Raw genomic sequence first — 27,150 nt, forward strand, 5'->3', positions numbered from 1 at the left:
CGGGATTCCCGGGTGCCCGAATTCTAGGAGTGAGATGAACGTTCAGAGTGCGAGCGGTCCACCATTGGCCCCGTATCCTCCCTTCCTGGCCGTTGCCTTTTGAGGTCCACACAGAGAGGGCAGCCCGGGGACGCGTCTGGAGCAGGTGTCTGACCATGGACATCTAGGACCCGGGCTGAGAAGAGGGCAGCGGAGCGTGCGGGCACCCGCAAGGGTCGCAGGGGCCCCATTGCTGTAGCCACGCCCCTCAGAGACCCCGCCTCCATGCCCCGCCCGTCCCGCCCCCTCCCTGCCGGGGTGGGAGACCCGGGGGCCTCCACAGCCGTGAGTCCCGCCATGAATGTTGCCTCGCTCCTACTTCTGCTGCTCCTGGTGGGCCGCCGGCTCCAGGCTGCGGTTGTCACGGAGTCAACGCTGCCCACTGTGGTCCTTGCTATCCTGGCCCGCAATGCGGAACACTCTCTGCCCCACTACCTGGGCGCACTGGAGCGCCTGGACTACCCCCGGGCCAGGCTGGCCCTCTGGTGAGAGATCATGGGTGGGCACATCTGGGCATCACACCCCAGGATCCAGGACAGCCTCTGACCCGGAGGCTTCATCGCTCCTGTTCAGACACCACCGGGCAAGCTCCTCCCTCCCAGACATGCACTTAGGGCCTCAAGCCCTTCAGCAGGGTCCCTAACCCTCTAGGGGCAAGGGCAGACCTCTGAGGCCTTGGGTCAGCCCAAGGACACCCACTCCTCCTTCGGGCCTCCTAGTTTTCGGGCTCATCCCCGGCTTACTCTAGTTTAAGTTAGGCCTGTCCTTTCCTACCCAGCCCTTAGAGCTCACAGCGCATCTCAGTGGTCAGCTTGATTTGGAGTATAACAGGAGTAGAAAACTCTGGAATCCCCAGGGACCTAATGTAGCAAGGATCAGTCAGACTGGAGGTTTCTAGGGAGCAGATGGAGGGAACCCTCAGCTCCAGGCTGCATGCTGGGCAGGGGCATCAGGCTGAGTCCCCTCCTCAGTAGTACTGCCAGCCTCTCCCGGTAGAGGGGCTGGTAGGTTCCATCCCCAAGGTCTGTGGCCTGGGCTCCCAGGCTACAGCAGCCTGTCTATAAAAGTCTAAACAGGGAGGAGCCCAAGCTGAGGCTGGAGATAAACTGCTCCTCTCAGCACACCAAAGTTGGGCTTGGGGTGGAGCTGTGGCCTGGGGAGGCTGCCCACAGTCTCAACAGCTTGGGAATTAGTTCCCACCCTTGTAGGACTTGACACGTAGTTAGTCTTCACTTCTGAGGAATTGGCTTAAAGGGGCAGCATCGTCCGAAACCTGGCTCTTGGCTGAGATTCCCAGCTCTTTTATAAGAACCCCTTCCCCAGCAGAGAGAAAATTGTGCTCCATGGTAACAGGTCTGGCCTCCAGCACTTCTCAGTGTGCTCAGAGCATGGTATAGAGTCCCAGTTACAGTTCAGGATAGAGAAAGGCGGTGACTCTTTTGTCTGATTCAGAGATGGAAAGGGCCTGGCTTGTGGTGCCATGAAGACGGAAGAAAATGAGGGGCATAGCAGGTGCAATCCTTAAGGTCAAGTGCGTCTTTCACAGTGCACTCAGGCTGAGGATGTGGCTCGGTGGTCAAGGGCTTGCTTGGCATGTACAAGTCTCTAGGTCCAATCCCCCAGGACAATGCCCCAAATTAGAAGGGAGGATGTGAAGCACAGCACATCCTCCAGCACCTCCACTGTAGGAATACCTCTCCCCCATTGCTCTCAGGACAGACCAGACTTGAGGGTGTCCAAGGGCACTTCAAAGTCAAGTGCACCTTGGGGTTCCAGCCCCTCTGTGGCTGTGGTCTCTCAGTTTTTATATCATGTGCTCACAGGTGTGCCACAGATCACAACGTGGACAACACCACAGAGATGCTACAGGAGTGGCTGGCTGCTGTGGGCCGTGACTATGCAGCTGTGGTCTGGAAGCCCGAGGAGGAGGCCAGGTGTTAACCTGAGGGCAAGGGTGTTGGAAGAGATGGAGAACAGCTGTTACCCAGTGTCACAGCCCCCAGAGCAGGGCTGTGTCCACAGCCCTGCTGAGAAGGAGAGGTTCCTCCCTTAGAAGAACATCTAACTTCCTTCCCTCCTCAGGCCCTACCCAGATGAACAGAGTCCCAAACACTGGACCAAAGAAAGGCATCAGTTTTTAATGGAGCTGAAGCAGGAAGCTCTGACCTTTGCCAGGGCCTGGGGAGCCGACTACATCCTGGTAAGGAAGCCTGGTCTGGGATTACGTGGGAGGCATTGGTATTGGTCCCCAAAAGAAGTCTTGGTTATGACCAAACCACCAGGCTGCATCTTTTTAGATTGAGCTGAGACCCTGTATTGGCTCCTTGCATACTAGATACTAAGCCTGGATCCTAGGACAATTCTGAGGTTACATGTTGTGCCTAGATTCCTGAGCTTTTGTTTAGAGTATAAACTAAGCCTGGATCACAGGACTGGAGTGCAGAGTATGTTTTTTAAATATTTATTTATTTGGTTTTTCAAGACAAGGTTTCTCTGTGTAACCCTGGCTGTCCTGGAACTCATTCTGTGGCTGGTCTTCAGAGATCCACTTGCCTCCACCTCCCAAGTGCTGGGATTAAAGCTGTGTGCCACCACTACCCTGGGCTCATTTTTGTTTTATGAAAGTGGGCGTTTGGCCTGCAAGCATGTCTGTGCATCACATGCATGCAGTGCTCACAGAGGCCAGAAGAAGACCTCAGATCCCCTGGAAATGGAGCTACACTCAGTAATGAGCCACCATATGGTTGATGGGTTTCAAACTCAGGTCCTCTGGAAGATCCAGTAGTGCATCTAACCACTGAGCTATCTCTTCAGTGCCCTCAGTGTTATTCTTTTGTTTAAATTAGAAATAAAGAAGAAAAGAGGCGGATGAGACATAAGACTGAGAGACATATTAGACATATTAAGCAGTTTATTTTAGGCCTGGCAGAGTAAAGAGACTAAGAGAGAAGAGAAACAGGGGTAATGGCTGACCGCCATGGCCGGTCACCATAGAGAGGCAGAGAGAGTGTAGGTGGGGGAAGAGAAGAGCAGAGAGAAGAGTAGAGAGAGAATAAAGAGAGAGCATAAATGGGCAGGGATCTGTCTTTTAAAGGGGTCCTCTGCACCTGTGTGCAGAATTAGTTCCCATGGAACCCTGGGCTGACCAGGGTACTGCCTGTTCCACCAGGTAACAGGGGCAGGCCAGCATAATGCCTGAACCTTTCAATCCTACCTTTACTTATTATTTTAAGAAGGTGGGGTGTTGGACATGGCAGAATAAGGAATAAGGGCGTTGAATTCTCAAGACTGCCTCCTGCTGCCTTGGGGGCGTTGACCATCTTTGGGGGACCTGAGAAGGTTGGGGTGCTGCCACGTCCTGGGGAAGCTGGTTGTTTCATCGCAGTCCAGGCTGTATGGAACTTCTTAGACCTGGCAAGATGTTGGCAGAGTAGAGGACAAGGTTAAGTTTAGAAAACAATTTGTTTCTTAGGTCCTGTCACTTGAGGGGAAGATTGTAAGATGAAGTAGGGGTTCCCGAGGAGTCCCAACATGAGGGAAGGGAGTCCTGGGACCAGGGAAGGATTGAATAACTGGAGTGAATCTGACCTGTTTGTCTGGATCCAATTCAGCTCCCTGGAACTTACAAGAATCCTTAGAGTTTGTGGAAACATAAGTATTAGACACATTAGCAGCATATTCATGTTAGAAGCAACTTGGCTGAAAGCATTAACATTTTAAAATTGACAGATTTTTTTTAGGACAATGAAAAGCATCTTAATCTTGACCTTGTAGTTATGATCGTATAGTGGTATTGTAGAACTTTACTGACTATGAACAGTATCGTGAGAAATAGAGAAATCAGGAACATATTTCATTCTTTTTAATGTCTCAACTCACTTTATCATCACTTAAGCCTTTTTATCCTCAGACCTTTATAACTTTAATTCATACACCTTGCATTACCATCTTAGACCTTCCATTGACCTTCCATTTTTAGACCTTTATACCTTCCATTTTCAGATCTTCATAACTTGTATTTATCTACCGTGTTAGACCTTTCCATCCTCAGACCTTTGTAACTACATTCCCAGACCTTCATATATCTTATACTTTTCTATCTTCACATAGATAAACCCCAAAATACCTGTTCCTGAAATCTGTTTTGCTTTAAGCTGGCAAGATTACCAGTCGTCAAAAGCATCATTGTTCTTGAGAAGGATAAGATTTTACCTGAATCAATGAATAAAGAATAACAGAGACTTGCCAGCAGGCTGTATGGACAGCCACCCCCAAGGTCCTGCATCCATAGCAGCGGGCTGCAGGACACCTGCCTTCCTCCTGATAGCATGTGACCTGTGGATTACAGACTACGGGAAGACTCCCTACTGTTGGCCCAAGCAATGCAGGGAAAGTCGATTCCACTGTCCTCTTGTCCACAGTCTGGAGTACTTTGTAGCAGTTGAGGTGAAGGGCAGGGTTGCTCAGTGACTAGCGTTGTCACTGACTTAAGATGAAGTTTCTTCAGTGCCCATCAGTCTTCTTTGAGGAAATGGGATGGGGCCAGCAGCTGGTCTGCCTCTCTGTTATAAAAAGCTTTTTAACAAAACATTTTAAATGCCATGTTCTCTAGATCTCTGAGCATTTTAGGGCTGTCTGTCTGTTTAGTATCTTAGCAGTCAAAAATTGCCTTTAGTTAGAGAAAAATCCCTTTTTGTAATAAAAAACCTGTACCTTTGTAAACAGCTTACAGGATGAACTGAGTGGTATAAATATTTTATTAATTTGAAATAGACCTTTATGATTTTAAACTTTGATCATCATTTAAAGATATATGAGTTAAATTTAAGTTGTATAGACTTAGCTTATATTTTAATATATTATATTATATATATATATAATTTTTTTTTTTTCCGAGACAGTGTTTCTCTGTGTAGCTATGGAGCCTATCCTGGCACTCGCTCTGGAGACCAGGCTGGCCTGTAACTCACAGAGATTTACCCGCCTCTGCCTCCCAAGTGCTGGGATTGTCTCTTAGTCTTATGCCTCATCTGCCTCTTTTCTTCTTTATTTCTAATTTAAACAAAGAATAACATTTGGCGCCCAACTCGGTTTAGGCTCTCTCGGCAAGCTCTCTTGCAGCTTGCTGGTGGGATAGGCTTTCTCTGTAACCTCTCCTGCCAGGGGCACAGGAAATTTCAGGGATCCTAAAATCTCATAACCCACTTTCCATCTCGGCTTTTCTTGGCACTTCCTCCTGCTTGCGGCAGCCTGCGATGCCAGGACTCTGTACACTTCAACTTGCTGCTTTTCCAACTAAGCATCTTTGGAACCCACTCATCTGCCTGTTTGCTACAATCCTGTAAGACATCCCTTGATTCTCCCTTGGGTCAGGTTTGGGATACCGTTCCAGGAGTGGTGCTGTTTTGCTTTTTCAGTTCGGACCACTGGGTCCTTTCCCATTTCGGGACAGCTGTGTCCCCTTCGGGGCCAGGCCCCTGGCAACTCCCATGGGCCCACGGGCATCTGGAGAGGAGCTTTTTTGCTGGTTTTTACATTTGCCTCACCCATGGGAAATGCATAGAGGAACCTTTCTGGTTGCAGCCAACAGGCGGGCAAACAAACAAAAAAGCAGCTATGGTCGCCACCATCTTGGCCATGTGGTCTAACCTGGGGGCTACCATCTTGGCCATGTGGGCTAACTTGGGGGCCACCATCTTGGCCATGTGACCTACCTATAGGCACGCCCACTCTAGCGGCCTGTGCCAGCAAACCTGGCTGCCAGATCTTTTTACTTTTTATTATTTATTTATTTATTTATTGCCTGTGATTTCTTCTTTCACTGGCTCTGTTGCTCATGGCTTGTTTACAGAATACTGTGTCTTTTCAGGGCCAGTTTAAGTCTACTCTGTCCCTTTAAATCTCCTGTCTGTTTGCTACAATGTACAGATTAGAGATTACATTCTGGTTCCCCCTTTTACTCTTATCAAGTCCTGCTTGTCTCTGTACATGTAATTTAAATTTAACTTTATACTTATCTAACTCTATATGCAACTTAAACTGTTCTAAGTCTCATATTTCTAAATTGCTATGTATCTTTAAATGATGGTAAACATTTAAAGTCATAAAGGTCTAATTTAACTATATTTAAAATATAGCCGGGCGTTGGTGGCGCACGCCTTTAATCCCAGCACTCCACTCGGGAGGCAGAGGCAGGCAGATTTCTGTGAGTTCGAGGCCAGCCTGGTCTCCAGAATGAGTGCCAGGATAGACTCCAAAACTACACAGAGAAACCCTATCTCAAAAAAAAAAAAAAAAGACTAAGAGACATATTAGACATATTAATCAGTTTATTATAGGCCCGGCAGAGTAAAGAGACTAAGAGAGAAAAGGAACAGGGTTAATGGCTGACCACCATGGCCAGTCACCATAGAGAGGCAGAGAGTGTAGGTGGGAGAAGAGCAGAGCAGAGAGAAGAGTAGAGAGGAAGAGAGCGTAAATGGGCAGGGATCTTTTAAAGGGGTCCTCTGCAATTGCCTGCAGACTTTGTTCCCATGGAACCATGGGCTGACCAGGGTACTGCCTGTTCCACCAGGCAACAGAGGCAGGCCAGCATAATGCCTGAACCTTTCACTCAGATCTACCCTCTAATTTAGATATCCAAGCCAGGACCTCAGAACAGCCTCTGGTCACAAGTGGACTGTGATAGTTAAGACCCCTCACATCATTTATTTGTATCCTGTGAGTATGTGTATAAATGTACGTCCACCACAGTACGTGGATGTCAGGGAACAGCTTTCAGGAGTTGGTTCCTTCCTTCTACTGTGTGGGTCTGAGGTTGAACTCAGGTTGTCAGGCTTGGTAGTGCCTTACCTCTCTATAGACACCTCTCTGGTCCCGGTTAGATTTCTCTGTGGATACTTGTGCCCAGAGTCACTCTGAAGGAATTCCCACTCAGTGAGCTCTTTAGTCCTGAGGCTCAGACAGGATTTCTGTGACATCTTCCTTCCCCAAAGTTTTCAGACACAGACAACATTCTCACCAACAACCAGACGCTGCGGCTTCTCACAGAGCGGCAGCTGCCAGTGGTGGCCCCAATGCTCGACTCCCAAACCTATTATTCCAACTTCTGGTGCGGGATCACTCCACAGGTAAGGCTGGGAGGATGGACTCAGCACAGAGCCTGAGACTTCAGGGCCTTTGGGGCAGGACAGGCCTGGCCTCAGCCCCAAACATTCCTTCCTCCAGGGCTACTATCGCCGTACAGCTGAATACTTCCCTACCAAGAACCGCCAGCGCCAGGGCTGCTTCCGGGTCCCTATGGTCCACTCTACCTTCCTGGTGTCCTTGAAGACTGAGGAAACAGCCCAGCTTGCCTTCTACCCACCTCATCCCAACTATACTTGGCCCTTTGATGACATCATTGTCTTTGCCTATGCCTGCCAGGCTGCTGGTGAGGACCAGGCCTCCTGGAGCATTCTTTGGAGGCCCCTGGGCCTTAGCATTTGCCGCTTCTCCCTGCTTAGCATTGCCTTTCCACCCCACAGTTCATCCTGACAACTCTTGTTGGTCCTTTGGGTCATGACCTTTCTTAAATCTACTGTCTAGTGGAGGAGATAGGCTTCTGGCTGTCCCCATTTTGGTACTTTCAGATATAGCTTCACGGCGAACATATTTATGGGACACCAACTGTGTGACAGACACTGAGGAGATAGTGATAGTGAGGCAGTCCCTGCTGTCCTACCGTCCTAGAGCCTGCAGCCCAGTCAGAGGACCTCACAAATCAGTGTCCATGACGGGAAGGAGGCCTTGATTATAGGTGTTCCAGGAGCTCAGGCCAGAGTGGATTTAGTCAGATAGTCAGAGAAGACCTCAGTGAACTCTTTTTTGTTTGTTTGTTTTGTTTTTGTTTTTTCAAGACAGGGTTTCTCTGCATTGCTTTGGAGGTTGTCCTGGAACTTGCTCTGTAGACCAGGCTGGTCTCAAACTCACAGAGATCTGCCTGCCTTTGCCTCCCAAGTGCTGGGATTAAAGGCACCACCGCCGCCCGATGCCAGTAGTCTTTTTAGACAAGGTTTCACTATGTATCTCTGGCTAGCCTCATTATTAGGTAGACCAAATTAGGCCTCAAACTCACAGAGACCAACCTACCGCTGTCTTCCAAGTGCTAAGATTAAAGGTATTCACTACCATGTGCAACTTAGTAGGTTTTTTGTTTGTTTGTTTTTTTTTAAGACAAGATTACTCTGTATAAACAAAACAAAACAAAAAGCCAGGCGTTGGTGGCGCACGCCTTTAGTCCCAGCACTTGGGAGGCAGAGGCAGGTGGATCTCTGTGAGTTCAAGGAGGGGTGCTGATTGTTTCGTCCAAAAGGTGCCGGGGAAGTCTGCAGTGTGTAGACAAGTAAGATGAAAACTGCTGGAGACATGGCCCAGTGCCCTCACCACTGTGGCAAAACTGAGTCCCAGACAAGACTTGGGTCACTGGCAGTGTCTGCTGAGAGACTCAGCCCCAGTCCCGCACTCAGGGGCCCTCTCTGCAGGGGTCTCCATGTATGTGTGCAATGACCATCGTTTCGGGTACATGAATGTGGCAGTGAAGCCCGACCAGGGGCTGGAGGAGGAAAAGACCAACTTCATCCACCTGATTTTGGAAGCACTAGGTGAGGGCTGGGGTCCCCTGCCTTCCCACAGTGTGCTTTTCCTAGGCATAGATTTAAGCATGTTTGGGTGTCAGCCTTGCTCTGAACTTGTGTTATGACAATCAGCAAGCCCCTTTCCCTGTGGTACCTCAGCCTTCTGAGCTGTACAATGGGGTAGGAGCTCAGGGAGCCCGTCCTGATTGGTGTTCTGCTGGAGTCATAGGAATGAAGCTGGGGCTGGATTCCAGGGTGTCTGTAGGGACTCATGCCTGGGGGTTGGGGGTGTTGTTTCCTTTTACAGTGGATGGGCCCCCCATGATGGCCTCAGATCATGTGTCTCGGCCCCTAAAGAAGCCCAGCAAGATGGGATTTGATGAAGTAAGTCTCCATCTTATGGGACTGGGGTGGGGGTGGATGAGCAACCCCTCCCTAGGCTCACCTCTGCTTCCTCTAGGTCTTTGTTATCAGCCTGGCGCGCAGACCCCAGCGCCGGGCTCGAATGCTGAGCTCTCTTTGGGAGATGGAGATCTCTGCTCAGGTGGTAGATGCTGTGGATGGCAGGTGAGGCACCCACAGATGGGGCTCGGGGACCATGAAACCCATCTGAGATCCTAGGAGTAGACAACAAGACTAGTAGAATGAGCTTCCTAAAGATCCAGGAGGTGGCCACACAGGGCCAGAGTCCTGCTGTCTCAGGAGTGCCAGAATAGGCCAACAGGACAGACATCCTCCCCCAGCCCACCTTAGGGAGAAGAGTGCTGTTCAGGGGACTCTAGGACCTGGGTTGATGACTGTCACGTACCACTGTCCCATTTCTCACCCTCACTTAAAAAAGGTATACAATCATGTTTTGTCATTGTGGTCCCCAAGGGTCCAGTGAGACACTTAGGCAGGATCCATTACCTATAAAGTATTCCAAGGGGTAGGCAGCTTCAGGGATGTTCTCCTTGTTTTGAGAGTTAGGTCCCTGAGGGACCAGAGTGTGGTGTGTTCATGCAGTGTGGCTGTGTTCCACAGGGATCCAGAGGCCAAACTACAACTGCTACTAGGGTCATGTGACCCATATGTCATATCATGTGCTATTTGTTTCAAATCCCCAGGTCCTTTATGTTCACATATACATAAAAATTATATATATACATATATATATTTCACAATTTTACATAATGTGCTTTGAGCATATTCTCTTGTTATCCTTTTAGGGGTTTATTTAGAAAAATTTCAAGCTTATTTATTTGTGTGTATGTATGTATGTGTATGAGGGTGGACACATGCCACAGAGTTCCTGTGGAGGTCAGAGGGCAAGTTTTGGGAGTCATCATCTCCTTCCACTGTGGGACCTGGGGATTAAATTCACATTCTCAGGATTTCAGCTCAAACACTGTATCTCACCGAACCATCCCACTGGTTCTTGGCTTGTTTCTTTGAGACAGGGTTTTTGGCCTTGAATTTGCTGTATAAATGAGGATGACATTGAAATCCTGATCTTTCTGCTTCTACCTCCCAAGAGCTGGGATGATACACATGCACCAGGAAATGCTTCCTTCTGTCTGTCTGTCTTCCTCCCTCCTTCTCTCCTTCCCTCCCACAGTAGAGGATCTCACATAGCTCTGCCTGGCCTGGAATTCACCATGTAGACTGGGCTTGGCCTCAGAGGCACAAAGATCTGCCTGCCTTTGCCTCCCGGGTGCTTGGATTACAGGCCTGCACCAGTGTATCTGGCTGTCCTATGGGATGTCTGTCCTTTACTGGGCCTTGGTGCAGAAAATCTCTGACAGGTTGTCCACTCATCCTGGGGTGCCTCCCCCACACAGATTCCATAAATCCATCCTCCTGGGACTTCCTCAAGGAGGCTAGAGCTCCGAGGCTAGAGGCTAAGCTCGGTTCACGGCAGCCTCAGGCCACATGAAGGAGTTACAAAGCTGGGTCCTCCTTTAAACCAGGCTCCTGTGTGATTCTCTCCAGCACATACAAGCGAGGACCCTCTGGATAGAGGGTTGTCACACACTTACCTTCTGTCTTTCTCACAGGACACTCAACAGCAGTATCCTTAAGCACCTTGGTGTGGACCTGCTCCCTGGCTACCAGGACCCCTACACAGGCCGCACACTGACTAAGGGTGAGGTGGGCTGCTTCCTCAGCCACTACTCCATCTGGGAAGAGGTGAGGATACCTGCCCTCTGGACCATGCCTGTAGAGAGAGCAGTCTCAGTCACTGCTGTGTGCCAGGCACACAAGTGGTTGATTGACCGAGTGAATAAATGCATCCAAAAAGAAGGTTCACTGAGCCGGGCGTTGGTGGCGCATGCCTTTAATCCCAGCACTCGGGAGGCAGAGGCAGGCGGATCTCTGTGAGTTCGAGGCCAGCCTGGTCTCCAGAGCGAGTGCCAGGATAGGCTCCAAAGCTACACAGAGAAACCCTGTCTCGAAAAAAACAAAAAAAAAAAAACAACAAAAAAAAAGAAGGTTCACTTCTTTGTGGTCAACACTTCCCTGGCACCCTCAGAGGTGGGTGACTGTGCTTATTCTAATGTTTCTGTTGAGCACTGACTATTCCGTAGAAGGGATTCTTCTCTGCTAACACAGGGGACACGGAAACCATGTCTGTCTCATGCCTACAGTAGAGAGATCCTGTGGGTGAGGAGATGGCTCGTGGTGAAGTGCTTGCTGGGGAAACATGCAGACCAGAGCACAGATTTCAGTTGGGTATAATAGCACAAAAAGTTGGGTATAGCAGAGCACATCTGTAGCCCCAGTGCTGGGGAGCAGATCCTGTGGGTTTGCCTGGCAAGCCAGTCTAGATGAAATGGAAAGCGCCAAAAAATAAGGTGGGTTCTTCCTTTAATCCCAGCACTTGGGAGGCAGAGGCAAGTGGATCTCTGTGAGTTCAGGGCCAGCCTGGTCTACAGAGTAAATTCCAGGACAGCCAGGGCTACACAGAGAAACCCTGTCTCAAAATTTTAAAAAAAAAAAAAAGTGTCATGATTAGAGAAAGACATCCCAGGATTGACCCCTGGCCTCAAAATGTAAGCATGTGAACACACATAAAAGGAGGGACACAGCCTGGGGCTCTAGAGGGTGACAAATTAGAAGAGGGGCCCCGAGGCTGCATTTTGTGGAAGAGGTGTAAATGGTTCTGTTAGTCTGCCTTGCTTGGGGGCAGGGAGGGCAGAGAGGGCAGAGAGGGCAGAGAGGGCAGAGAGGAGAGCCTTGTAGGCAGGAGAATATGAATTCCTCCAGGCGGGAAGGTGTACCAGGAAGACCTGGACCTTGGTTCATGTTGGGGGCTTGTCTTCAGTCTTGGCGGGGACAGCAATGCTGAGAACTGGAGGGCGCCCCCTCCAGGAGACAGTGAGCACGTACCTTGTTTTTCTTTCTTCCAATGCCAAGGAGTGTGTGGACGTGTCTGTGAACGAATTTAGGGGATGACTCAGTTGGCACTTCACCTAGCTGATTTCACATTCTTTTCACATTTTCCTGTTACAAAAAGTAGCTTTTCTTGGTGAGTTTAGGGGTTGGACTCTCTCACACCCCTGCCCACCTCAGCTTCAGTTGGCAGAGCAAGAACCTGTGCTTCTGTGAGGCTGAGCAATGGCACTGGCCCCTGGGAGAGCATGGTTTTCAGTAAAAGTAGCAAACCCTGTGATTGTCACCATGGCTGTCTCGGAAGCTAGACTGGGGTGTGGGAACTCAAGCACCTTCAATACCAGAGCAAGATGGGTTTCGGTCCCAGGCAGTGGGAGCCCCAGCAGGTTTTGGGGTAGCAACATAATATGGCCTAGATATGTGGCACTTAGGCAGAAAGAGTCTGCTGGCCTGAGTCTAGGCAGACAGGAGCAGGCAGTTCAAATCTTTGAGTTCTTTCCCCTGTCATGTGTACTGCAGGTGGTTGTCAGGGGCCTGGCCAGGGTTGTGGTGTTTGAGGATGACGTACGCTTTAAGGACAACTTCCGGAGGCGGCTGGAACAGATGATGGAGGATGTGGTGACCCAGAAGCTCTCATGGGACCTGATGTAGGCCGACTGCCTCTCAGGGGCTAGGGAGAGAGCATATGCCCCTGGGGTCTGTTTCTTATGCTGGGATCCTAGCTAGCACCGCTGCATAGCCCGGCCTTAGCGTAATGGGAAGGGCCAGGACATCCTAGGCTTTGTAGTGACTCCTGCCATACCTTGGTGTCATTTGCAGCTACCTTGGCCGGAAGCAGGTGAGCCCTGAGGAGGAGGTGGCCGTGGAGGGCCTGCCTGGTCTGGTGGTGGCTGGGTACTCCCACTGGACGTTGGCGTACACCTTGAGCCTGGCAGGGGCTCGAAAGCTGTTAGCCACCCAGCCTCTGCAACGAATGCTACCTGTGGACGAGTTCCTGCCTGTCATGTTTGACCAGCACCCAAAGTGAGACCTGGGTGGGGCAGGGCAAGGTCGTCCTAGCCAAGGGCCTACTGCAAAAATCCCTTACTAGGCAGCTGGAAAGAGGGAGATGGTCAAGGTCACCCACATGACCTTGATGAGCCCACTCAAAAGTTTCCCAGGTGCCAGGCTCAGCTAGGTGTGAACACTGTGCTGCCCATTTCCATGTGAGTTTTAGGTTTTTTTTTTTTGGGGGGGGTTAGAGATAGGGTTTCTCTGTGTAACAACCTTGGCTTCTCTGTGTAACAACAACTCGCTCTGGCTGGCCTTGAACTTACAGAGATCTGCCTGTCTCTGCCTCCCAAGTGCTGGGATTAAAGGCGTGTGCTACCACTACTCATTTTATTTTTCAATTTTTAATTTTATGTATCTATGTGTGGGTATGTGTATATGAGTACAGGTGTCCAAGGAGGTCAGAAGAGGGTGTCAGATCCCCATGTAGCTGGAATTACAGGCAGTAAAGGGCCACTTGATGTGAAGGCTCTTAAAGGCTGAGCCATCTCCTTGTGGCTTTCAATCATATGACTCAGTATAATTCCTATACTTAGCCTCAGTGTCCTCTTCATGGGAAGTAAAAGTGTCACTTCTCAAGTAGCTGTGAGGACTAATGGGCAGGGCAGAGGCAATATAGACAGTCAGGCCCCCATTTTGGATTAGCATCATGGGGTCTAGGAGGAGAGTCATTTCAATCCACCTAAGCTTTCTTCTCTCAATCACAGTGACCAGTACAAGGCACACTTCTGGCCTCGGGACCTCCAAGCCTTCTCAGCCCAGCCTCTGCTTGCCTCCCCAACCCACTATGCAGGAGATTCTGAATGGCTCAGTGACACAGAGACATCCTCCCTCTGGGATGATGATAGTGGCCGCCTAATTAGCTGGACTGGCTCTCAAAAGACCCTTCCTGGCCCCCACCTACCCCTGGCTAGCAGCAGTGGACATAGCCTCCATCCTCACCCCACGGATGAGCTCTAGGTAAGGCTGCGCCTGGAAGAGGACCAGTCTGTGGCCTGGGCTTTCTCCTCTGGGCTTAACTGTGTCAGTTTTCTACCTTTTTAGCTCCACCACCTTGAGCTCTCCCTCTCTGATTTTACTAGTTTTGTCTCCATGTTGTCTTTGTGTCTCTCTCTTTCTCCACAACTGTTGGTGTCTATGTCTAACTCTAGATCTTTCCTTTTCTTTCTTCTTGCCCCCTGAAGCCCTAGCCCACAAGGTCTGAGTGGGAACTCCAAAGGAGCAACAGGAACAGAGAGGGTCGACAGGAAACACAGAACCTACAGAAGCCTGACTGTTACCTTGGGCTCAGCCATTCTGGACCAATCCCAGGTTGGGAGAGCCACTCAGAGACAGGATCCATTCCCTGAAAGTCACAAAGTGAAAAGACAAGATTCGGAGACACTTGATTCTGACTGCAGCTTTAGAGCCCAGTAAGCTCAGGAACAAGGGAGACCTCAGCTTTTGGATTTCAAGCTGGCCAGACCCCAGACTCCTGCCCTCTTTGAGGACTCAGCTGCTGGGCCTACCTTGCCTCCATCTACCTCCACCTCAGTGCCCTCCCTGGCTTCACATCTGGGGCTCACTATTACCTTCTTCCCTGTTTGGCAGAAAGTGCAGGAAGGTGGGAGGCACACCTGGTGCTCGGCACACAGTAGGCTTTCAATAAAAGTCCTCTGCATTAGCACTTTATACTTCACTAATGGCTGAACCTCTTTGCATCTCACCAGGACTGGGCAGGAGAACCTCTGAGTTAGGGACAGAGAGGGAGGGTAGAGGAAAAGGGCTCAAGCCAGCGGGCGCTTGCTTCCTGGCTGGGCATCTATCTCCTCTTTGGTAGCTCCTGAGTAGAATGGATACTCCTGTCACCACCATCAACCTTTGTTCATCAGGTTGGGCCTGGTCAAGATCCAGCCAGGGGTCACCCCTACTCCTGCCTAACCAATAGCTGTGCCTGGAGGAGATCCAGGGTTCTGTTCTGGCCCTAAGAAGTAGTACCACCAGAAGGCGCCAGGTGGCAGAGCACTTACCTTGTGGACCAGGATGCTTTGCTTCTAATGGACGGACCTACAATAGAAAAGGGAGTGTGGGGAATTTAGTCAATCTGCTGAGGTAGCAGAGATGTGATAGGCTACTCCATATGCTGTGCCCTTCTACTTTGGAAGTGGGGTACTTACCTCCTTCCACTAGGTGCAAAGGACCAGGTTTCTGGGCGTAGCAGCTGTCAGGTGCTTGTTCTTAGCTGGCTGGAAAACTGAACGGGAGGGAACTCCTTGTCTTGATCATGGCTGCCTTAGCCCCTACCAGCACAAACAGGCTCCTTGCTTCAGAGGCGCCCCTTTTCCACCCATCTTCCAGGGAAGCCTTTGGACATGGGTCATGTGAGCACCCAGTCCTGGCAAAGTCCACTGGTACGCCCTGAGATTAGGCTGCCAGTGGGCTCTGTCCTGGGGTGAGAACCTGCCATGGCTCTGAGAACTCTGGGCCAGAGCTGAGGGCGAGGTAGGTGCTCTGGGTGGCTGTGATTGGGAGTGAGTGACTTTTTCATCCTTTCATTCATTTTGTGAAATTTGATGAAGTCCTTGGGACCGAGATTTGGAACTAAGGATTCAGCAGTGAATGGAACTGACACAAAGAGTGTCAGGTGCCTCAGTGTGGAACCTCTGTCCAGTACTCAGAGGTGTCTTCCATTACCAGTACTTAAGACAACAAAATACTACAAACCACTGCAAGCCTGACATGGGGGCTGGAGAGATGGCTCAGCGGTCAAGAATATGGGCTGCTAATCCAGAGGACGTGGGTTCAGTTTCCAGCACCCACATGGCCGCTCACAATTCCAGGTGATCCAACTCCTTCCTCTGGCCTTCTTGTATTTGCATTAATATGTGTGTATGCATGCACACACACATACACACACACACACACATACACACACACACACACACACAATTTAAAAAATATAAATCAGGGGTGGTAATGAATTTGGGCAGCAGAGGCAGGAGGACCTCATGTTTAAGGCCAGCCTAGTTCTCATACCCAGACCTGAGGATTTGTGGTTTTTTGTTTTTTTGTTTTCGAGACAGGGTTTCTCTGTGTAGCTTTGGAGCCTATCCTGGCATTCGCTCTGGAGACCAGGCTGGCCTCGAACTCACAGACATCCGCTTGCCTCTGCCTCCAGAGTGCTGGGATTAAAGGTGTGTGCCACCAACGCCCGACTGTGGTTTTATTTTATTTTTTGTTTCTTTTTCTTTAAGATTTATTTATTTATTATGCATACAATTATGTATACAGTGTTCTGTCTGCATATATGCCTGCAGACCAGAAGAGGGCATGAAGTCTCATTATAGATGGTTGTGAGTCATCATACTGTTGCTGGGAATTAAAGGCAAGACCTCTGGAAGACCAGTCAGTGCTCTTAACCTCTGAGCCATTTCTCCAGCTCCTATTTTTTGTCAAGACAGAATTTTTCCATAAAGCCTTGGCTGTTTTTCGAACTCTGTAGACCAGGTTGGCCTTGAACTCACAGAGATCCTCTTGACTCTGCCTCCTGAGTGCTGGGACTAAAGGCGTGTGTCATCACAACCAACTGATTTGTGCTTTTAACAAGTTCCTTAGTGCTGCTGATGCTGTTATGCTGTTAGTTTATGGACCACACTCTGACTCCAGTACCATCACTGAGCTCAACATCCATCCAAGGCTCAAGAACAGTGAGAGGCAGTTCAGAGGATTCAAGGAGACCAAAACCTGAGGGCCTGGGATGCCCCAGCCGGCGGGGCTTCCAGTAATTCGTGAGTCTGAGGTGGATTAAGCCTGAAATAATGGGCGGGAAAGAAAGATCAGGACCAAGCAGGTTTTGTCAAGGCCCAACTCTATTGAAACCAAGGGGGTTTTTAAAGAGAAAGGAGGAAGCAGAGAAAAAGGAGGTGGGGGAGGAATGAATGTTAATTGCTCTCAGGCCAGGTATCCAGAATCTCTTATGTTTATCTCAAGCACTAAGAAAGTGGGGGAAGGAATAGGTGTTAGTTGCTTCTCAGGCCAGGTCCCCGAACCTGAGGGGTGGGCTGCTAGACTAGCTGGTGGCTAGCTAGGCATGGGGGGGTCGCCAAGGCTGGCTTCTGACACTGGGAGAGCTTCTTCTAGCTCCTCCATAGAGACTTGAAGGCACTGGGAGTAAAGTCAGACCCACTCTGTAGCACTGATACCCTCTCCCCAGGGCTGTGGCAGTTGCATCAGAGCCTCAGAGCAGGTGTTCCTACATGGAGACAACTTAATCAGGCCCTTGAGTAAACGGAGAGGCCTTAGCCAGTGTTATGTTTTTATTTAAAAAGAGGAAAAGAGAAAGCTGCAAGATGAGACATGTTAACTAGTTTATTATATGGCCCGGCAGAGTAGGGAAACTAAGAGAGAAGAGGTACAGGGGTAATGGTGGACCACCATGGCCGGTGGCCATAGAGAGGCAGAGAGAGTGTAGGTGGGAGAAGAGAAGAGCAGAGGAGTGAGCAGAGAGAGAACAGCATAAAGAGAGTGAGCAGCAGGGAAGTTGGAAGGCTGTGCATGTGCACTGAGGTTCCACGCATGCCCAGAGTCCTTAGTAGGCCGTAATGTGTGGTGGGTGACGTGGTGATGACATAGCACGATTTCTTGTTTGTGCCCTGAATGTTGTCAGGGGGCGGGGTCTGTCTCTTAAAGAGGTAGAGCCGATCAGCATCAAAGCCTGAACCTTTCTGCCAGGGGTCTGTAAAACATCCCTCAGTACAGAGTTGTGTGGCTGGGACCAGGTCTGCAGCCCAGAAAAACTCCTTGAGATTCACAGAAGGAAGGAAAATATAGGTAGCTGTAAGATGGATTGTTTTCCTCTTGGCCCTAAATTTCGAATATGAGTTTTATTTTTAATTTTTTTCAAGACAGGGTTTCTTTGTGTAGCCCTGGCTGTTCTGGAACTTGCTCTGTAGACCAGGCTGGCCTTGATTCAAGAGATCCTTTTGTCTCGGCCTCCCAGGTGCTGGGATTAAAGGTGTGCACCACCACTGTTCAGCTGAGTTATATTTTTTAAGAGATGCTAAAAGCTTCTTTTATCCCTACCTGGACCTTTTTTTTTTTTTTTTTTTTTTTAAAGATTTTATTTATTTATTATGTATACAGTGTTCTGCCTGCACACCAGAAGAGGGCAGCAGAAGAAGAGCAGTCAGTGCTCTAAACCTCTGAGCCATCTCTCCAGCACTCCTTACTGGGTCTTTTAAAAATAATTTTTATTTTTTATCTGTATGAGTTTATGCTTAGATGTATTCGTACCATGTGCATGTAGTACCCATGGAAGCCAGAAAAAGGTGTTTAATCCCCTGGAACAGGAGTTATAAACTGTTGTGAGCTGCCACATGGGTGTTGGAAGCAAACCTGGGTCCTCTGCAAGAGCACCAAGTGCTTTTAAGTGCTGAGCCAATTCTCCAGACTCCTCTCACTGGCTCTTTATTGTTTTGTTTCTTGAAGTTTTGGCTTTGTAGTTGCTTGGCCTTGTTCTTTTTTTAAAAAAAAATATTTTTATTTTATGCATATTGGTATTTTGCCTATACCTATGTGGATGAGGGTGTCAGGTCCCCTGGAACAGGGGTTATAAACAGCTGTTAGCTACCATGTGGGTGCTGGGAATTGAAGCCAGGTCCTCTGGAAGAGCAGCTCTTAACTGCAGAGCTGTCTCTCCAGCCCCACTTGGCCTTGTTCTGTGTTCTGCCACCAAGAACACATTCTCAGCATATATATATATATATATATATATATATATATATATATATATTGCTTGTGTGTATATGATTTCAAGGCTGACCACTTTGCCTTGACCAACCAATAAGTCAATAAGTGGTTCATCTCTGGGAGACTCTATTTCTCTTTTTTTTCTGGCAGTCATTGGTTTTCTATAGTACTTTGTCTGGAGGTGGGACCCCATGAATCCCCCCTCTCACACTACCTTTGGTATTGCCATCGTTCCAAACTTGTTTATACAACCCTTTCTAGGAGAGACTATTTCACAGCACACTTCCTGGTATTCTGTCTCCCGACCTGTAACGCTCACTTGGATGCTTCAGTTTCAGAGGTCCAGTTCCTTATGATCATGAAGGGGAGCATGGCGGCATGCAGGCAGACTCGGTGCTGGAGCTGAGAGCGGCACATCTTGACTCAGAGGCAACAGGAAGTCGACTGCCATTCTCACCCTTCTTTACTAGAGCTTTATTGATGAAAGACCCCCAGACCCCTAAGGGCCTCAGGATCCCGAGGAGCCCCCGAGACTCAGAAACCAGACCAAGAGCTGCAAAAGCAAGAGGGTTTATTGAACGAATGCATTCGGGTGTCAGCAATATTGGGAAAGCTGCACACCCCAGCATGGGGTGCAAGCTCCTTATATAGGAGAAAACCGCAGATCAGCATTCAGGCCGGGGGCACAAGGTGATTGATTACAAAGTATGATCTCATGTTAGAGTGGTCACCCAGGTGTGACCTGCTTTTCTACAAAGGAAAAACCACAGAACGTACCCTGAAAAGTCCTTGATTGTCTGTTGGCCAGCCAGGTGTGACCCAAAGAGGGTTGTCTTGGCGATTGCCCCCGTCTAAACCATAGGATGTGCCGGGGTTGGGGCCAGCTTCCTTGTAATGGGCCAAGGCCCGTGGGAAACCTTTTCTCTCTGTGAACTAAAATCTTTCATTTATTTAGTTATTCTTGTTTTTGGAGACAGGGTTTCTCTGTGGCTTTGGAGCCTGTCCTGGCACTCGCTCTGTAGACCAGGCTGGCCTCGAAACTCACAGAGATCCGCCTGCCTCTGCTTCCTGAGTGCTGGGATTAAAGGCGTGCGCCACCACTGCCTGGCCTTTATTGGAGTTTTACTCTGAAACTCACAAGAACCTGTTTTGTGCCCGGCTCTACAGGATAGGAAGATGCCAGAGAGAGCAGCCAGCGTCAGGTAGTGATGGATCCACATGTAATGTTCATGTATGCTGGACCCGCACACAGAAGGGAGCTGAGGACACATCCGTCTCAGGGTGGCCCACAGATGGCTCCAGAGAGAAGGGAGCCACTGGAAGGCCTTCTTGTTGTATGGCATGGTAGTCAATATTCTATTGTTGTGAAGAGACACCCATGACCAAGACAGCTCTTATAAAAGGAAGCGTTTGATTGGTAGGCTTACTTACACTCTCACAGGCCTAGTAGATTATCATCCTGGAAAAGATCATGGTGGTGGGTGTGTTGCTGGAGAAGTAGATTATTTGAAAGCACAGAGACAGAAAACCTGGGCCTGGCAAGGGCTTTTGAAACTTCAAAGCCCACCCTGTAATACATTTCCTCCAATAAGGCCACACTCCTAATCCTTCTAATTCTTTCAAATAGAGTCACTTCCTGGTGAGTAAGCATTCGAATATATGAGCCTCTGGGGGCCATTCTCATTCAGACCACCACACAGGGTAGCAGGTCCCTATCCAGTTCAACCCAACCTCTGCCATCTTGAAGCAAACATTCTTCAGAGACAAGAGCAGGGCAAAGACATTTCTGGTTTTGGGTGGGTTTGTGTTTGGCCAAGGGAGTGTCCCAGGCTGCCTTTCTTTTCTAGAGTGTCAGTGTGCTTAGGTGTATACATACAACCGCAAGCTATTTGGGCTCTGCCTCCCGATTGCTGGGGTTAAAGGTGAGTGTCACTACCACAGTGTGGAAAATGACTTTTCAGTGCTGCCCATTCTCAGACCCTTTGTTACAAAAGCTACACTGTCAGGGAGGACTCTGTTTAGAGGTGAAGAAAAGATAACATATGAGCTCTATTTGTCTGATTTCATTAGGGCGATAGGCCATGCACTTCTTTGAGACTGAAACGAACATGATGTCCCTTGAATGTAGCATGGATTTAATATAACTTCATTGAATGGAGGGCACGATAAGAGATGAACAACAATTTCATTTTTGGGGTTAGCAAAATGAAATTTAATTATTTTAATTATTTGTAAGCATGTCTTGCTATGTAGACCACTAGCCTCAGTCTTCTGAGTTTTGACATTATAGGTGTGTGTCATCATTTTAAGTTTATAATCAAAGTTTATAAGACCTAGACCTGAAGGGAGAATTTAAGAGAAGTTAAGGAGGAGAAAGTATGCAAAGGTTAAGGGAATTCCTTGTTGCAGCTTTTTCTCTATAATAAGGACCTTAATAAGGACAGAAGAGGCACAAGTTTGGAAAATCTACTATTGGTAACAGTATAGATAGATTGCTGGACAGTGTGGAACAATGATGTGTAGTGTTTATAAAGTTTATTGGTATTGAAAATTGAATCTAGGCTCTTGCTCATACCAGGCACCTCTACCATTGAGCCCTTATCCCCAACTGTAGATTTGATCTTGCAGAACCTCAGAATGGTAGGGTTAAGTTATGACTCAGGGATCTAGACTGGCTTCCAACTCATTGGCAATCTTCCTGCCTCAGCCTTTTCATTGCTGAGATTACAGGCATTAAAATAATAATAAAAAAGACTGGGTATGGTGGTGCACTCCTTTAATCCAAGCCCTCAGCAGGCAAAAGGCAGGTGGATCTCTGCTCAAGGGTAGCAAGTTCCAGGCCAGCCAGGCTGCACCCAACAAAATGAACTGTCATGGGTTGAGGAACAAATATGACAGTGTGAGAATGCCAAGGACGAAGGTTCACACGCCAGGGAGGAGCTGATGGGACCAGAAATGGTGTGTTGGAGATAAGGGCGTCAAAGAAAGGTCTTGCCGGCCCTGAGGTTGTTAAAGTCCCAGAATCCAGGGCGGCAACTAGCCACGTGACAGTCTCACGATTGGCTAACAGGGAAGTATAGTTGGGAAGATGGCGGCTCAACAGAGGGAACCTCAGCAGAGTAGGTCCGTACAGAAGCTGCGTACGGCATGCCAGAGGGCGGCGAGGGGCGTGGGGAGTGCGGCCTCTTCTTTCTGTTGGGCGGTGTGGGAGAGGGGCACAGCCCGGGTAGTGTGCACAAGTTGTCTGCACCGAGTGTACTAGGCACAAGGATGGCTTTCCAGAAGCCCAAGCCCGTAGCTTGTTCAGCGACCCCCCTCTGCGCCCCGCTTCCTACTGTGTTTGAAGGAGAGCGCGTTAGGCTCAGGAGTCAGGAGGATCAGGGCAAAAATGGCGGTGGGGACGCGGGGCCCTGAACGGTGGGACAAGACTGGCTGGCCTGCACGGGAGGCGTCGCGCGTCTCCCTGGCGACGGGGCGGTGGGCCGGCCGCGTGGCCCGGAAGTGGGCGGAGCGTCTCCCGTGGGGCGGGGCATCTCTGTGACGCTGGGGGCTGGGCCTAAATGGCGAAACCCGAGGGGCTCCGGGGGGGGTTTGAACTGGCCAATGGGCGAGCTGCCGACCGGGTGTCGGAAAAGGAGGCGGAAGCGGGGAGGAGCCGCCGCGGGAGCCGGACTGCATCCGCCGCGGCGTCTCCATGGCACGACCCTGGCCTCCGACTTCAACGACTTCATAAGGAGACGGTTCTGGGCGCAGCCGTGCCGCTCTTGGTGAGAGGCCGCGCGGCGGGGCGGGACGCAGAGCGTCGCGGGTTCAAGCCCCGCGCTCCCGGCCCGGGGCTGGCTCGACCGGGCATCGTCCCCGCGTCCAGGCGCGCTCCTTTCTGCGTCCGAACCCGGCCCGCCCCGCCCCTCGTTGGGCGCGGGCCCGTCCTCCTCCCGCTAACGGGCGGGCCGGCCGCCTCCGTCCTCTCCTGGCCATCGGCAAGGCTCTTTCCCTCCTCTGCTGCCCTCGGGCAGGGCTGCGCCCTTCTATGGGCAGAACCCCGTGCCCTCTTGCCCGCTGGTGGGTGGCCGTGTGCCTCATCCTCCCCGGAGGCTACCCCTGCTCCCTGCGTGTTGGGCCGGCCTCCGGGGATCCTCCCGGCCAGCCCCGAGGATGCGGGCGGCCTTGGAGCTGTCCGGCTGCCCCTGTCACCTGCCTTGGCCGCCGCTTCTCCCTCTCCACCTGTTGGGTCTTCCCGGTAGCTATTCTGCCGGGAACGCCCCTTCACCTAGGAGACAGTTGCCGGGGTACCGCCCCGAATATCCCTCCAGCTCCCTGCGCGGGTTCCCGCCCCTGGGGGGCCCACTTGGGGCCTAGCGGTTCTCACCTTCTTCGCACTCCAGCCAGCCCTCAGGTTTAACCCCTGGTAGCCATCGGCCCGCTCTCCTTCCCGGGTGGGGCCTGGGCATGCTGATCGTCTTTCAGTGACGCGTCCTCTCTCTGTTCCGCCTCGCCCTCCACCTGCCTTCTGGCAGCTCACTCGGCACCACCCCGCAAGTCGCTCAGCCTCTCCTGTCTTCCCCCTCCCCACTTTGGCAGGACAGTTGCTGTGCGACTTGGACAGTAGAGGAGCGCCTCCCAAGTTTTCATCCAACTGCCACCCCCAAAGCTTCCACCCTCCTCCCCTCAGAGAGAGGACGTTTGATGCCTGGCCCCTGAGATTCTCATTGGCAAGCCCCTCTGGGTCCCCCTGAGCAGAGCCTGCCGACCCAATTGCCCACCTTTGCGGCTTTGATGCTTAGCCATGTCTGCCTCATCCTCAGGCGGCTCCCCCAGGTACAGCCAATGTGGGGGGCGCCTTTGCAGTAGGGCAGGGAAAGGTGGTTAGGGCTCCCCAGGCCACGCTCAATGGAAACTTCTCTTTTAGTTTCCCAGGTACTGAAAGTCTGGACCAAAACCACTTAAAAGTGACTTTGTATAGTGAGCAGTAAAGACACACAGGCTTACCGGCCTCCTCTCCCCACCCCAACTCTATCCCCTTCACCCCCCAAGACGCTACAGCTTTCTAGTAGCAAACAAGATCACTCTTGTCTTAACAATGGAGTGTGAAGGTCTGAGGCCAGCTTGACTCAGACTTACCAGGTAGCCAAGGTTGTCCTCAAACTCTTGATTCTTCTGCCTCTACCTCTACCTTCCATATGGTGGCTTAAGCATTTCCCACCATGCCACCTCTAAACTAGTTTCTCTGAGTGAGCAGAAATGTTACAAGTAAGTAGAAGGGGGAAAAGCTGAGTTCCTAGTTTGGACAGTCTTCTAAATGACATCCAGCTCAGCAAATAGTTGTAAGTCAACTGAGCAAAATGCACACTGGTGCTGTTTTCATGTTTTAGTATTTCCCCCAAGAATTTGTGAGGTTGGCAAAAGGCTATTTGGGGACTGCAAGGAGGCAGTGGGATATGTTAATTTGACCATCTAAATCCTTCTCCCCCAGCCTGGAATTCTTGGCTGGACTGCTAATTCTGGATTATATTATTTGCTGTTGTTCCATGTCTCATGTTGGGCTGTGTATATACAGGCAAGGCTCTTGCAGGGCAGTCAATGGACTGCATTGGGAAGTGGGTTCTTCATGTGCTTAGGCAAATGAGTGAGCCTTTGTTTTATAAGCTTGAGTCTCATAGACTTCGCTGCTTAGTTGAGTGCTCTAGACGTCTCTTAGTTTCTTAGGTTAACCTTTCACTGAATGTTTCCCCAGAGGAACCTGTCTTCCAGACACTGACCACCACCCTTGTTTGAGACTACCTTGGCAGCTTTTTTTTTTTTTGTTACCTGGTAGGATGACAGGTAGCCTTTTCAGCAAAAGGTCACAATACATATGATGCGATGCAGGTTAAAAGGCCAGACTTGTAGACACCCTTCACCTTGTTTCCATCCTCTTGCTGGGCACACCATGCGTACCTTGTGCCCATCTACAGGGAGCCAAGGGATTCAAGATTGGTTCTCCTGGCTGTCAACTCAATAGGCCACCACATGCAGTGTGTCATCTCCCAAGAGCTGAGAAATAGGAGAACCCTGGTTTTCTGCTCATAATCTGGTTCTTGTGCCCGGGTACAGGTTTCCATCGTGTGGGAAGAACGGAGTAACGAGTCTCACACAGAAAAAGGTCTTGAGAACACCTTGTGGCGCACCCAGTGTAACTGTGACGGTAGGTGACTCTCACAACAGCACCATCAGAAACGCTTCTGCAAGCCTTTGCTAGGGCTGCCAATACTGTGAGGGCCCAGGTGTTCTGCTTGCTGATGAAAGTGCCAGGTGTGAGGAGGTTGTCTTGGTAGACTTCCAGCATCTTTAGAACAGATATTTTAAAGAGGGAAAAGAAAAAAAGTAAAAATAAGAGAGACAGGATAGGAGCTGCTGGTGGACAGGGCACCTGTACCTGGGGTACAGCCCTGCTCATGTTTTCTTTAGTCAACACAACCTTCTTACCCTTGGCATGACCACTAGCTCTCTATGCCCTAGTGTCTTACTTGCATGTGTCCTGATTTATCTATGCCTTAATCATTTTGTGTACAGTTTCCCATGCTAATTTGCATGCCTGGTTGAAAGATGCAGCTTTGCAGCTGAGCTACACTAAGTCCAAGAAGGAGCTGCCCAGGCCAGTGTGCCCAGGCCAGTGGAACTGCAGCTCTGAGGACCCCTCTGTGGCTTGCCTTTGGGCTTTTAGAGAACCCTGTCCCAAGTGGACCTGGAGGCCTCAGCTGGGACCTCTGCAGAGTCTGCCTAAGTGATACTCCTGCCTTGCTTCCTGCCTGCATGCTTGTAGTTGGTAGCTGTCCTGCTCGCTTGGTGGCTGAGCTTTCAGGTGTCCCAGAAGCCTCTGAGCTTTGTTTTCATGCCCAGTTTACTCATCCACAGATCAACCTTTTTTGTGTTGCCCTCCCCTGCCTGCCAGAGGTGAACTATGAAGGACCGATCTTCAACTCCCCCCTTACATGTTCACGTGGATGAGAACACTCCTGTCCACGTCCACATAAAAAAACTCCCGAAACCGTCAGCAGCCAACAGCCAGGTAGGAACATGACAGTGGGGTGAGGTCACAGCTGTGGATCAGGGCACTGTCTCCTGGCCCAGCTTCCTCACCCTTCTGACTCCAAAGGTTTGGGAGACACTCAAACTTTTCTGATTACGAAGGTAGGCAACAGTAAAGTTACCCAGAAGAGGCATCCCTGGAGAGTTGATGTGTGCCATTAGAGGGGCACTGAGCAGCTGGGCCTAGAGATGACTCTAGTTTGTCTCTTTCCACAGAAATCTCATAAGCGCGGAATGAAAGGGGACACCGTGAATGTACGGCGGAGTGTCCGGGTGAAAACCAAGGTACCTTGGATGCCCCCTGGAAAATCATCTGCCCGGCATGTGGGATGCAAGTGGGAGGTAGGCTCAGTCTTGTTCAGGCTTCTCTTCTTGGACTGGTCAATCAGACTCTAGCAGGCCTCAAACTTGGTATGATTGCAGAAATTACAGTATGCCTCATTTATTGAGTGCCTTACTAAACTCCAAAAGCATACAGCACTACTTGTAGCATTGCTGTGTGGTGGGGTCCTGCTGTTCTAGCATAGAGATGAAACAGCTGAGAACTGCTGTCTCTGGAGCTGAGCAGCAGAGCTGGAGTTAGGATCTGTTTCATTTTGGAGACTGAACTCAGCCTCTGCTTTGCTAAACAGATTTATGTGTCTGTCATAGTACCTGAAGCATAATTAAAGCTAAGGTTCGGTATATGTGCAAATGTACATATACCAACATATAAAATAGCTAAGAAAATGTGGCCATATGGATGATTCAAGTATCTTATTCACACTATGTTTGGAACAGTCTATGGGGGAAATAATGATTGCTTTCAGTAGTAGAGCATATGTGTCTTATACCTTAACAATATTTATCCATGCACCTGCTCAACCACCTATCCATCCATCCATCCATCCAACCACCCACCCAGCCACCCACCCACTTGTCCCCCAACCCCAGCCATCGTTCTACGTCAACCACCCCTACTCAGCCATCCATCCAATGATTCATACACAGTACATTCCCTGAGACTTGTACCAGGTATTGCCAGCACAGGGGTTCTAGCTACAAGCCTGGCAAGACGTGTTTCTTTATTCTTCGTTTAAGTGATTGCAGCAAAGAACTCAAAGGCTTAAAAAAAGCTTTTGACTGTGTTTTGAACAACATTCTCATTATCACTAGAAGTAAAGGCTCAGCACTCTGTGAGCAGAGGCGGGCTGATCTGAGTTCCAGGCTAGCCTAGTCTACATAGTAAGTTCCAGGCCAGACAGGGCTACATGGTGAGACCCTGTTGAAAAAAACGTGC

General features: G+C 49.9%; 2 protein-coding genes across 12 annotated transcripts in view; both read left to right on the forward strand.

The window, feature by feature from the left end:
* The first annotated feature begins 259 nt into the window (after positions 1-259).
* Positions 260-14,754, forward strand: Cercam (cerebral endothelial cell adhesion molecule). 2 transcript variants are annotated; one of them, XM_027423115.2, is made up of 13 exons: positions 262-524; positions 1,863-1,973; positions 2,122-2,239; positions 7,035-7,169; positions 7,267-7,471; positions 8,562-8,681; positions 8,962-9,038; positions 9,115-9,221; positions 10,691-10,823; positions 12,546-12,673; positions 12,846-13,049; positions 13,784-14,036; positions 14,261-14,754. In XM_027423115.2, exons 1-12 carry the CDS (start codon positions 265-267, stop codon positions 14,034-14,036), a joined length of 1,851 nt encoding a protein of 616 aa, XP_027278916.2. In that variant the 5' UTR covers positions 262-264; the 3' UTR covers positions 14,261-14,754. The 2 variants fall into 2 exon arrangements, with proteins under 2 accessions (XP_027278917.2, XP_027278916.2); XM_027423116.2 differs by lacking the exon at positions 8,562-8,681 and having other exon boundaries at positions 260-524.
* A 7,152-nt stretch (positions 14,755-21,906) lies between these two features.
* Positions 21,907-27,150, forward strand: part of Odf2 (outer dense fiber of sperm tails 2) — a 47,378-nt gene continuing 42,134 nt past the window's right edge. The window contains exons 1-5 of one of the 10 annotated variants that reach the window (XM_027423118.2): positions 22,429-22,570; positions 23,385-23,621; positions 24,897-24,987; positions 25,683-25,851; positions 26,088-26,213. In XM_027423118.2, coding sequence (XP_027278919.1) covers positions 25,744-25,851; positions 26,088-26,213 — 234 coding nt within the window. In that variant the 5' untranslated portion in view covers positions 22,429-22,570; positions 23,385-23,621; positions 24,897-24,987; positions 25,683-25,743. Of the gene's footprint in view, positions 21,927-22,399; positions 22,571-23,384; positions 23,622-24,896; positions 24,988-25,682; positions 25,852-26,087; positions 26,214-27,150 lie in introns of those variants that run through there. The other 9 variants (XM_027423117.2, XM_027423119.2, XM_035446314.1 and 6 more) reach the window with 9 other exon arrangements.

Source organism: Cricetulus griseus, chromosome 6 (assembly GCF_003668045.3).
Source record: "Cricetulus griseus strain 17A/GY chromosome 6, alternate assembly CriGri-PICRH-1.0, whole genome shotgun sequence".
Lineage (NCBI taxonomy): Eukaryota > Metazoa > Chordata > Mammalia > Rodentia > Cricetidae > Cricetulus > Cricetulus griseus.

Excerpts from the sequence above, each read along its gene's own strand:
- Cercam (XM_027423115.2), top strand. The coding sequence starts at position 265 with ATGCCCCGCCCGTCCCGCCCCCTCCCTGCCGGGGTGGGAGACCCGGGG. Across the intron at positions 1,974-2,121 it reads AAGCCCGAGGAGGAGGCCAG|GCCCTACCCAGATGAACAGA; the intron begins GTGTTAACCTGA and ends TTCCCTCCTCAG. Across the intron at positions 13,050-13,783 it reads ATGTTTGACCAGCACCCAAA|TGACCAGTACAAGGCACACT; the intron begins GTGAGACCTGGG and ends TCTCAATCACAG.